We start from the raw sequence: 12,685 nt of genomic DNA on the forward strand, positions 1-12,685 counted from the left end.
TTCCCTCAAACACATCCAATCAAAATTATGAAATCGCCAATTTGTTACTTATATTTAAAAGGTTAAGTAATTACGTTTTTTGATATGACACCCCTGCTTCCTCACTGCCCTCGAAAATTAAAAGGCCTAGTACTCTTTTTAAAAGTCAAAAGTGATAAGAGGGTGACTAGCCCCGTAAAGAGCGAGTCATTAAGGAGAGGACAGCCCTTTTTATATACTGAATAATTTCTATTTATTTTAAGTTCTAATGTTGCTTCTTACGTTCGGTTAAAACGAACATGTTTTTTTGAATTTTCATTTTTGATCGTTTTTCAAAAATACAAAAATACATTTAACTGTTCGATAAACTGTTTTTATAACTGTTTGATACAATTTTTAATTAATATATGTTTAAAAGTCAATGTCAAAGTCATAAGTTTTCAGTTCACCTCTGACTAAAATCGGGGACAACCAAATCTGAACTGATGATCTCTTGATCTGCAGTAAATTGAATAAGAAATATTTTGTGTAAGAAATATGGGCTAATTTTAAAACTTAGAGCTCTTTCCGATATGTGAAGGGGGTTTCCTTTTCCTCAACACTCCATCTTTCACACTAAAGTTCTTTAGTACTAAAGGAAAATATTCTTATTGTTTTAATTAAACGACTCTTGTGTTTCAGAAGTCATTACTAAAGAAGCGGGACACAATTCAAACACTAGCGTAAAGAGCGAGGTGTAGAGGGTGGGGTTACCCTCTTCATATACGTAATAAATTCTTTTTGTTTTAAGGTTTAATGTTTCTACTTGCATTCAGTTGAAAAGAATTGTTGGTTTTTTAAATTAAATTCTTGATGGTTTTTAAATAATACTGAGTAAATCGGTTCCACCTCAACGGAGAAATGCACCTCTCCCCTCAGAGAAAAATCATTTAGACAATTCAATCTTGGTTAAAACTGACTCCGGACACTTACACCTTACATCTTCCAACGTAAAATTGAGTCGGCAAAAAGAAAGTAAAGCAAATAAAAAGAATTTTCTATAGGAACTCTGGCATATTCCCCCAGAGTAAAATTTTCCTGAAAAGTTTAGCCCCCGGCTACTTTGTTCTTTTTCTACTCCATAGAAAATCAGCCAGCAGAGAGTTCATCACTCCTCTTCCATCCGAAAAATGTATTCGAACTTCCCAATAACAAGTACTACACGTAAACAATGGGCAAAGGTACAACTTAAGAATCTTCCCCCTGGAGCTGTAAGGATCATGTTACCTTCTAAGGCATGGTTTTTTGGATCTTCCAACTATGCTGAAAAAATGGCTATCTTAAAACCTTGATTTGACTATTTTTTGGGGGGAGGTGCATAGGAGGGGACTAGCTTCCCTTAAATATTTTTGGTAATTTAAAAATAGCACTAGAACTTTTGATTTCCGTTCAAATAATCCCTTCCCCGGTATTGTAGGACAATTGGTTCAATGTCATCATCCCTAGGGAAGAAACAAATAGACATGCATGTGTGATCTTTCTTCTGGCAGGTTTCCACAACCAAATTCCACAATTTTGCAGACAGGAGCTTGAAACCTTTACAATAGGGTTCTCTGATACGCTGAATATGGTTGATTGGTTTTTATTAAGGTTCTTTGATTTTTAGGGGGTGCTTCGCCCCACTTTCGAACATCAGGTTTACAAGGAATACAAGATTTTCATTCCCATAGAATGGCGATTTTGAACCCATCAATCCGTAGTTAACTTTAGGAAACTGAATTGAGCGGGTACTGGAGGGCAAGATACTCTAAAAGTTGTAATATGGCAAAAGTTAGTAAAGGTGACATTTGGACAAGAATTCTACTGCATTTTGACTTTACTTGTTGGTTGTAGCTACTGGCCAATAGCCTTCCGTTTTGCATAAGCTCGAAAGAATTTGTATAAAAAAAAAAAGAGAAGTGTCCCAAAGGGCAAACTAGCTCACCTACACACGGTAGATACTAAATAAAAATTTGACCTGAAGGCCGTTAGAGATTTTTGGATTAGAAATAGTAAATTTTCTCTTTGGGAGTATTAACTTGCGTCATGTCCTTAGGGTAGCATCAAAAGCCTACTTAAGAAGTAGGAGTGTCTCAAACTGAAGATTTGTTTGGCCACTTCAAAGAATTCTAGGTCTACTTGAGGTTAAATATTTTCTAATTAGGGTAATATTTTGACAAAATTTTTCAAAAAAATTCTTTGAGTCAAAAAAGAATATACTTTCAGTTCTTTTTTATTGTGGACCTTTTCAATAGTTTTTTTTTTTAATAGTTATTGTTCACGAATTTATTTGTATATAGTATTAAATTGTATTCTATAATCATGCTATTTGTACTTGACCTTAGTCTGGCTTTATCCGATACTACAAAGCTTGGACACAGAACGAAAACGAAAAGAGCAATCAGAATAATAGATTAGGGGAGGTGAGAGGGGTTTTACAGGATCTCATAATCAGCGCCTGTACCAGAAGAGATAGTTTGATCTGAACAAAACTTTATCAGAAGTATGAATTGCTAGCATGGTCGTGACGAACAAGATCGATTTTAGTTTAATCTTGCACAATGTGAATTTTAATCCCTAAACAATAAACAATTTTAGGCAAAGTTGCAAGTACTTTATAGTTAATATTTAGCTCTTCAAAAATCATAAGATCCCTTTTCTCCATTTAACTAGCTTAGATGCTTGATCTCTTCCAGATTCGTAGGCGCCATGCGCTGTTGCGTAGTGGCTGTAACTATATGCCTCACCAGCAAAAAGTAATAGAGGCTGAAAAGACAAATAAACTGTCTGTTAGTTGTTAAATTGACTTAAATCCCATTATCTTCAGATAAATCTGCAAGAAGTGAAATAATTGTGCGAAGTTAGAAAACAATTGGGATGATAGCCCGAGAAAAGGCTACACCCAGCAAAAAAATTTTTCTGGTCCTAAATTATTTACGCCTTACTGTTCACTGTAGCTGCTTTCAATTAAAAGAGGGAAAATTTTCCTCTCTGGCTGGGTTTTCGCCACTACGTCCCCTTAAAAAATTTCCTAGCTATGAAAGCACCATATGGCGGTAATAATAATAAAATTACATATCCTAAACTAGAAACGAAACAATCAATCAGCAGCACACCAAAATCTGAGCTTACGAGGGCATGCCACTAACCTGTACTAAGTAAAAAACAGAAACAAAGACACTAAGAAAAACTGAGTAGATGTGATAAAATGCGTCTTCTTTTAAATTATTTTCAGAACTACGAGGTGAAACAACATACCAAATTAAACAAAAACAACCAGGCAAATACAAAACACTGAACTTCATAGCCTAGAAATGTTTATTTTTCAAATTTTCTCTCTTTCTAATAGCAATTAAGTCGCGAGATTACTTGTTTCAGAGGGAACATATACCTTAACTAAATAAAAAAAAAAAATAAAAATAACTACTTTAAACTAACACTATTTAATCTATTTCAAAGGCTTACTTATCAAGCAACTTCAAACGTAATCAGGATTAAATTGATCAAAATTATCTACATAAATTCTTAAGCTAGGCTTACTTCAGAGGTAAGACGCTTTGTATAAATAAGCACTGTTAGACCAATCTTAGGTTTGAAGCATAAATTCAAAGATTTGAAGTTGTATACCGATTCTAAAAATAATGCACTTGTCAAGTTCAGATAATAATGAAAGCCCATTAACAAAGTAAGCTAATAAAGAGCAAGAAAAACTCAAAGAGAGGTCAAGTCCTGAGAAACATCTATCAATGTTCTAGTTCTTCGACTGATCAAATGGCTAAAATTTAATTTATTTACCGGTCAAAGGGGGTTGACATAGACAGTAAACCCTTCTTATGCCTTTTCGCTGCAACACATTTTAAGCATTGAAAAGGTAGTTGAACTACACTCTCCTTTTTTACAAAGCACACTGAATCTTATCATCATTTTATTTTAGTTATTAAAAGCCGCTTTTTACGCCCAATATAAATTAGGTGCGCTTCCTGTGTGCACCGTAAACCAGTCAATTTAAAGCATGGATCCTGTCACGTTTGTGCAGAACTGCGGGTGCAGGCAGTCCCAATTCTTAGGTAGGGGTTCAGACTTAAACGATTTGTCCTGGTGGTGTGTGGATGCTTACAGCAACAACAAAGGTAAAAATTATTTTACGGGCCCTCAGCGGAAAGACTATACATAAAAATAAATTAAACCTGATTTTGTGTATAGGCATATGTGTTTGTGTGTGCTTACAAGGAGTTTTCAGATGAATTATTTAAAGTAGAAAGTGATTTTTTTTCGAATAATTTTGTAACCACGAAAATGTTATAAAAAGTTGTAAGAATCCTCTAAGAAGGTCATAAGAGGGCCATACAAATGGACAAGATCACAATACGTTTGACTGGTTCAAGTCTTGTTGATATAACAAACGCACATTTTCCGATTCATCTCCTTGCATATTTATTACGCTAACCCATGCCAATCCTTAAGGATCTGTAATTAGAACAACATTTCTCTCAATTATAAATACCTTTTTTACCAAGAAGAACATTCATCTAACAACCATTTTGAATGCTGTTGAAGTCGTATGCCCCCCCCCCCAAAAAAAAATTCTTGGTATTGGCTCTCTTGATCTTATTGGATTTGCTGATGAAGGAATCTTATTTAACTCTGTAGGATTTTGAAATCATTTAGCTTCTGATACCACTGAGTTAATGTAAAGAGCATGCCAGGGACTATATAATAGAATGTTAGCTTCAATTATTTCCAAATAAAAATTTTCCTTTCTTAGGAATAATTATTTTTTTAAAAGCTTGCCTAAAATTAGATGAAGGTCCCTCACCAAGACGAGTTAAACATCTTCATCATCTGTATTGCAATTACATATGCTAATTCACTATAACGTATCTTATTGTATGGTATTTTCCTTCTTTTCATGGTTTGATATCTCGGATATATAATGAGGGGACTGATTTGTTAAGATAGTCCAACCATTTTTACTGGTTTGATTCTAGATCTCTAAGAGATTTACGATCTAATCCAAGATTGTTAAGGGTTTTCGGGTTTACTTCCAGATGTCTCTCTCGATCAAAATTATAGTCTACTTCTTCTAGCTTTTATAAGATAGGAGAGTTTTCCATAGGATGCTTCAAAATGCCACTTGTGCGGTAGGTTTTAAAGCCGTATGAAAGAATCCCTCCTTAATTAATTTTTATTATTGTACTTTTTCATTTTTGCTAATACCTACTAAATTCAAATAAGCAATGTGGACCATGATAATTTCTACTTTACTAGATGTTCCAAGAATACAAAACCAGATTGGTAATTATGGGGTCAAGTAAAAGTCAATAGTTACTCACTTTATCTTCTTTTGACCAAATGGGATCTTGAAGACACATATCAAACGGCGCAGTTCTATAGCTATAGGCACCTTTTATTAAACTGTTCGAGTGCCATTTTGTCCTGCAATTATAATAAAAATATTAAAACAGTCATTTCTATGCAGCACCATCTATCTTGAGGACGCAGGTTCGAATCCCAGTGTACCCAGTTGTTCAGTTAGGGACGGGGATCAGTGGCGTGACTCTGTAAGCTTAGCCAGAGTCAACCCAGCTCTAAATGGGTACCAGGAGAAATCTGGGGAAGGTAAACAGGAAGGGTGTGCGAAAGCATAGGATGGTTGGCCCCCAACCCCCCATTGCACTTCCTGGCTGAAGGGCAAAGAAACGGAGATCAGCACCGCCGGTAGGGACTGTAAAGTCTAATGCCGTATCCTTTACCTTTTACCTTTACTATCTATAATATTTCATTAAAGGGAGAAATACTTCCTTATCCAATTCCTACTGTGCTGAGTTTTGATGTGCCTCATTATGTTTTTAAAAACCATTTCGACCAGTCTCTAAATCCGTTATTTTTATAGCCAATAATTAGCTTTCCCTCACGTGTTCAATGTTTTATCAAACTCATCAGGGTATTTTCCTTCTTCTTGGTAATCTTGTTTCATAGTTATATACACTAATTTTGTTTTATGCTGTTTTTTTGTAGCTTTTAATCGTTTTAATTGTAGCTAAGACATTTTGTTTGTGTCTAGGAATGGATATTAAAAGGGAAAAAAGACAGCAAGACCAGAGTTGCAACTCAACTGAAAAATAAATTTATGATAAGTTTTTATATTGGCCTAATCAGAATTGATTAGTGGCTCTTCACAACACTGCTAATCGCAACACTTCACCTTTACCTTGGTTTAGACCTTATGCTTCGTCATTCCTTATGAAGAACGGTACGTCGTTTCTCATGCTTCGAAATCTTTCAAAAAACTGAAAGATAGCAATTTTAAACTTTTACGGGTGAAACGTTTCATCAGGTAATAAGAAAAAGCAAACTACATAAATTTTACAGTGTATAGCTAAATTAAGATAACTTATTCAGTTTTATTTTGTTATACACCAGAAATAATTAAATCAGGTAGATAATCGGCTGACAAGTGGAAAATCTACCTCATACAATTCACCTCCCTTAAAGCGGTGAATTGTAGAAAAAATAAATTATTTATTTTTAAAACTAATTTATAAATAAAATAAATTATGGGTGAAACAATAAGAACTGTATTATTTCAAGTAAATGCGGACATGAGGCTTACTATAATAAAACTATTATTATAATTTTGGGTTTCCAGATACATTTTTTTGCAGTTGCTTATCCAGCTATAATAGACGTTTATACAGTGACCAATAAGGAGAATCCACTGAAAGGAACAAAATCAAAGGCAAATCCGTGAAAAAGAACAAATCCAAAGCAAATCCATGGCAGCACAAGTACAATCTAATTCATTGTCTTGGGAAACCTGAACAGGATATTTCTCTTCTAAAATGTCTAGTTTACTTTTTCATAAAATTATAACGGGATAAAGTTAAATGCTTAAAAAAATTAGAAACCTCCAGAAAATGGAGGATTACTTCGATAATAAAAAAGGGACCTGTTTTCATCAATTAAGTGCAGTTATAATATCAAATACTATCAGACATACGCACAAACGGGGCGAAAGGGAAGGGGTATCGACGATAGGCACCTTCCCCACTGGCAGCTCTAAATGATGTAGAGGTCTGAGACCCCCAAAAAAACATTTCTGCTACCCTTTCATTTATCGTACACGGTCTAGTTCGGTTGATGAAGCTATGATTATGTAAATTAAACTAATAAGCAGTCATTTTTTGAAACAAATATAACAAAAGAACCAAGGCAAGGACTCAAATAACAAATTGGAGAATATTGCTTTCGGAATAAAATAAATTATAAGATTAAACTAAGCAAAAAAACTAGGGTATTGCTTTAAATAAGTAATTAAATAAACAAAAATTGCGACTGAAAGTAAGGAGCGAATGAGCAATATTAAAACTTAAAACGAATAAAAATTATTCTGTATATGAGAGGCTTGCCCCTTCCTTAATCCTCGCTCTTTACGCTAAAGTCTTAAAGTTTTTTAAAAATATTTCTCATTCAAAGTAACCAGCCCTTGTGTTTGAATAGTTTTTCTAAAAGGAGGACAAAAAGTCAAACTTTAGCGTAAAGAACGAATGATGAGGAAGGGGCATCCTCCCTTCAGGAGTTTTTTTCTATTGAGGAGGACAAGTCCCCTCAGATGTGTCACCTAAATACTCTTTAGCACTAATGGAGGGAAAAGCATACTCCTCTGCAAGCTTAAAGTCCCGTTGGATTTATTCCCCAGAAAAGCTCTTTTGTCGAGAAAAAGATTTCCAGTTAAGGACCAGTGTCCGATTCAAAGATTTTTTTTTTTTATTCGTCCAGATATTTCAAGGAGATACTAAAAACATTTCGAGTACACTTGGATGTAGAATACAGAACAAGATTTAATTAATATATTAATATGCGTCCACTTTGGGGCAGCGCAAAATATTCTTGACAAGACGAGAAAAAGATATTCGTGAAGAAGAAAAAACGATGATATTTCCAGCCAGTAAAAATGGAAAAACAGTGAAAATATTTCAGCTGATCTCTCCACTCAACAGTCCTCAGTGCAGATATAAAAACACAAAAATAAACCATAAAAAACAACCGTTAAGATAAATAAAAACAGACCGTAAAAGTCATCTTGTCATGCTTAGTCAAAGTGGTCTCCTAGTTCAAAATAGTTGGGATTTTTTATATTTCAAAATTGTCTGCAAAATATTAGAATTTATTAATAAAATTCCACTAATATTCACCTGTGGATAGTTTCTATAGGAGGTATGTGTCTTTTTAAATAAAACCTTTGCAACAGGTTATGACAATCAGATTTGAGAGTTTGACAGTCTAATTTCTCTGTCAGTAAGGCACCGTGTCCTCCAACCCATGCTACTAAGCAGTTTCGATGAAATGGGAAAATATCGAAACCAGTCAGATCGTGATACCATTCCTAAAAAAAAGAGAAAAGGATATATTATATCCTTAGGATATATTATTATATTGTATTATTAGGATACATTAAGGGTGTATATTATGAAGCTACAGTGTAACAATTTATAAGGCTATAGCTTTTGCTTCTAAAATTAACCTCCTTTGTAAGATTAGGTTTCTCAGTAAGCCCATATTTGTCTACTTTTTTGCAACCAATTCGAGACAAATTTAAAAAAAATAATAATTGCATAATAATAATAATTATGACAAAATAGCTTTTCCATATGATTATTCCAGCTTAGTAATTCGATTGTTCATAAAGAACTTTTTTTTCAAGTCCCTCAATTTGGTGGATCTTCAAAGGAGTTTGGAATTATTCCAGGTTTTTCCTAGAATTATTTTTTTTATTATTTCAGGCGGATTAAGAAATTCCATGTGATATATTTGTATAAGAAGGTTTATCTTGTCACCTGACTGTCGTAATCGTCAAATATTATTTTATAACCCACAAGTGAACATAGATAATGGCACTGCGGAGTAATAGAAAAGGAAAAAATTAACACAGCAATATCATAACGAACGTATCGTACAATATCATAATCAAACTGTATTAACATTCCATACCAGACCAACAAAATCAAAATCAGAGGAAAAACTACTTAGCTAGTATCATATTAGAAGAAGCAGACTAAGGATCAGTATGTCTTCCTAATTGCTGTGAAGTTCTCTTCCATTGCAGCCAAAGACCGACTTGAATTAAAAATATCATGGTGCAAATACATTTTATAAGGGTTTGATTAGCAGTTGAAGTTCACTTTAATGTGGTCAGATTATTTCAGATAATAAAATAAACAAAATTCAAACTTAGAAACAATTTATTGAACAACAATTGATTAACATTATTAAAAGTATCAACACAAGGAAAGGAATTTTGTGATGGAATGTATTTTTCGAAGAAAGAACTTTCCACGGAGGAGTTTTCTGTGAGGAGAGGGAATTTTTCATAAAAGGTGAGTAAGATTTATCGGAATTATTTGAAAAACGATCATAAATTAAATTTTAAAAAGCAAGTTTTTTTAACTGAAAGTAAGGAGCAATATTAAAACTCAAAACGAACAAAAATTATTCTATTTATAAAAGGGTTACCCCCTCCTGAACACCTTTCTCTTTACGCTAGAGTTTGAATGTTTGTCCCATTTCTTAAGAACGGCTCTAGAAACTTAGTGGTTGTTTAGTTAGAATAGGAAGCGTTTTTAAAAGTGTGTAAATCTTTAAGAGTGAAGAGCAAGGTATTGAGGAGGGGGGCATCCCTTCATATACCGAATAATCTCTCTTCGTTTTGATTTTTAATGTTGCTCCTTACTTTCAGCTGAAAAAGCTTGTTTTTTTTGTTTAATACACGAATAAGAAGCTACTTACAATAGATGGTTACAACGAATTAATAGAAACCCGACTTGCAATGGCACTACGGCACTAAACCATAGGTGGGGAGGTATGTATTTGCGCACTAGATGTTCCGTACGATGCGGACCGGTCTACAGGTATAAAATCTGTATACAGTAGCCGGAGTTTACAGACATCGCTGATTTCATTGGACGCAGGTAGTTCCAACCACAAAAGGACTATCGAGTCAAAAAGAAAGGTAGGGAGAGCTATGCTTTTGGAAAGAAAAAGAAAAATTTTTAGAACTGGGAATTTAAAACAAAATTGATGTTTTAATTCAGTGTAAATTTCAAGTCGCCCTTATGACGACGCCAAGGTTACCCAGGGAGCCACGGCTCACACTCTGAGAATCACTTATCCAAGATATTGATGTAAGCTTGATTATTCAGAGCAAGTCCCTATTTAGATTATACTGTATTTGTTATCTCAATAATAATAGTAAACTTTTTTATAAAGGGTTGCTGTCCCCGTACTATTATTATTTTTTCCCTCCTTTCTTTCTTTCTTATTATAATGAATTTAAATGATGTTATATATATATGCTTTTTAGCAGATTCGCCCAACGTCAACCATTTGGTTTTGGATAATTGTTTGCTCCTGTTAAATAAATATATCATCATCATCAACTACAACAAGACATATGAGCAGAGAACAGAGATAAAGCAAACCTTTTCATTGCCGTTTGTATCATCAAAGACAATTTGGAATCCTTTGGTATCATCGTCCCAAAATTTATCTTGAAATATTAAAAATATCTTATTTATTGAGCCCATGCTGATATGAGAAATTCCCTGAAAAATAACAACTAATAAATAAAAAAAATTACAAGTTAAACACCAATAAAATCTATAAAGAATTTTATAGGATTGTGACCGAAAGAGATTTCTAAACACTAAATGAAAAAATGTGTGTAGACTTAGTGCCTTAATGTAAAGAGAGATGCTCAGTTAATTATGTATTAGAGGAATTGCACGTGAAATTCAAAATTTCATAAGGAATTAAATAAAGTATTTGATTCCAGCGGCAGTATATATGTTTTTAAATACGTAAACCTTGCGAAAATACAACATTCTTCGCTGTCCCATTGTCTGTGCATATAAATAGATAGACCTGACAAGAGTCAGGTTTACTGACTCTTGAACATGCAACATATAATTGTCCATGGGAAAAACAATCCGTATTCAGATCTATACCTCATAATTCTAATGATTGCCCTTGAGCTTTGTTGATGGTGATTGCTAATCGACCATCGACATATCTATATATATAAAAACAAGTTGTCTGTGGGTTATGTCTGTCGAGTGACGTCATGTCATCATGTCGTCATGAAGTTAGTTGTAGTCATGTTTGTTATGACGATGACGTCATTAAAGGTATTTAAGAAAATCGTTCAAAGACAAATTTTTAATTGTAAGAAGGTCGTGGACGGAAAAATGTTTAATTGTAAAATGACTGAAGAACCTACAATGCCAACAGCCGAGGAAGCTGCTCAAAGAGTCTATGCCAAAAAACTTGCGGCTGATAGAGAAAGTAAGAGAAGAAAGCGTGCCGAGGAATCACAAGAACAGCAAGAAAAAAGGCTTGCAGCTGATAGAGAAAGTAAGAACAGAAAGCGTGCCGAGGAATCACAATATATATATGTATATATACATATATATATATATATATATATATATATATATATATATATATATATATATATATATATATATATATATATATACTAGCTGTTGGGGTGGCGCTTCACGCCACCCCAACACCTAGTTGGTGGGGGCGCTTTGCGCCCCCCCCCCCAAGCCCCCCCCCCGCGCGCGTAAGTCGTTACGCGCCATATTAGTTACGCGCCATTGTAGTTGTATCCCTATGTCCCACCTGTGAATATAGATATATATATATAAATATATATATATATATATATATATATATATATATATATATATATATATATATATATATATATATATATATAATATATATATATATATATATATATATATATATATATATATATATATATATAATATATATATATATATATATATATATATATATATATATATATATATAATATATATATATATATATATATATATATATATATATATATATATATATATATATATATATATATATATATATATATATATATATATATATATATATATATATATATATATATATATATATATATGTTTTTAACTACGTAAAACTTGCGAATATACAACATTCTTTGCTGTCCCATTGTCTGTGCATATAAATAGATTGTCAGGTTTACCGACTCTTGAACATGCAACATATAATGGTCCATGGGAAAACAATCCGTATTCAGATCTATACCTCATGATTCTAATGATTGCCCTTGAGCTTTATTGATGGTGATTGCTAATCGACCATTCCCTGTGTCGCCATTGTCATTTATATATCCCCCGTGTGCCCCCCGGCGTCCCCTTTGTGGTTTTGTCCCTGTGTCCCGGTCGCCATTTATAATCCCTGTGTCCCGGTCGTCATTTGTGTCCCGGTGTCCCAGTCTGTGATTTCTCTTTGAGTGTCCCGGGCGTCATTTATATTCCTTGTGTCCCGGTGTCCCGGTCGTCATTTATATCCCCCTGTGCCCCCCGGCGTCCCCGTTGTAGTTGTGTCCCTGTGTCCCGGTCGTCATTTATATTCCCTGTGTCCCGGTCGTCATTTGTATCCCGGTGTCCCGGTCTGTATATACATTCGTTTTTTAGTTTTGTTTTTCTCCTTTATTTTTTTCCTTTTTTATTTTTTTTCTCTTTTAGTTTATTTAGATTTTTAAATTTTTTGTTTTTTTATTAGTTTTTAGTTGTTTTTTTCTTTTTAGTTTTTTTGTAGTTTTTACCTTTTTTTTAGTTTTTTT

At 33.6% G+C, this 12,685-nt stretch overlaps 1 protein-coding gene across 5 annotated transcripts in view; it reads right to left on the reverse strand.

Moving 5' to 3' along the window:
• Positions 1 to 2,522: 2,522 nt before the first annotated feature.
• Positions 2,523 to 12,685, reverse strand: part of LOC136033871 (spermine oxidase-like) — a 445,682-nt gene continuing 435,519 nt past the window's right edge. For all 5 annotated transcript variants that reach the window (XM_065714844.1, XM_065714842.1, XM_065714845.1 and 2 more), the window contains 4 exons: positions 10,476 to 10,598; positions 8,193 to 8,383; positions 5,331 to 5,433; positions 2,523 to 2,763 (listed from right to left, as the gene is read on the reverse strand). In XM_065714844.1, the coding sequence (XP_065570916.1) occupies positions 2,641 to 2,763; positions 5,331 to 5,433; positions 8,193 to 8,383; positions 10,476 to 10,598 (540 nt within the window). In that variant the 3' untranslated portion in view covers positions 2,523 to 2,640. The remainder of the gene's footprint in view (positions 2,764 to 5,330; positions 5,434 to 8,192; positions 8,384 to 10,475; positions 10,599 to 12,685) is intronic.

The sequence above is a fragment of the Artemia franciscana genome, chromosome 12 (genome assembly GCF_032884065.1).
Source record: "Artemia franciscana chromosome 12, ASM3288406v1, whole genome shotgun sequence".
In the NCBI taxonomy this organism is placed as follows: Eukaryota; Metazoa; Arthropoda; class Branchiopoda; order Anostraca; family Artemiidae; genus Artemia; species Artemia franciscana.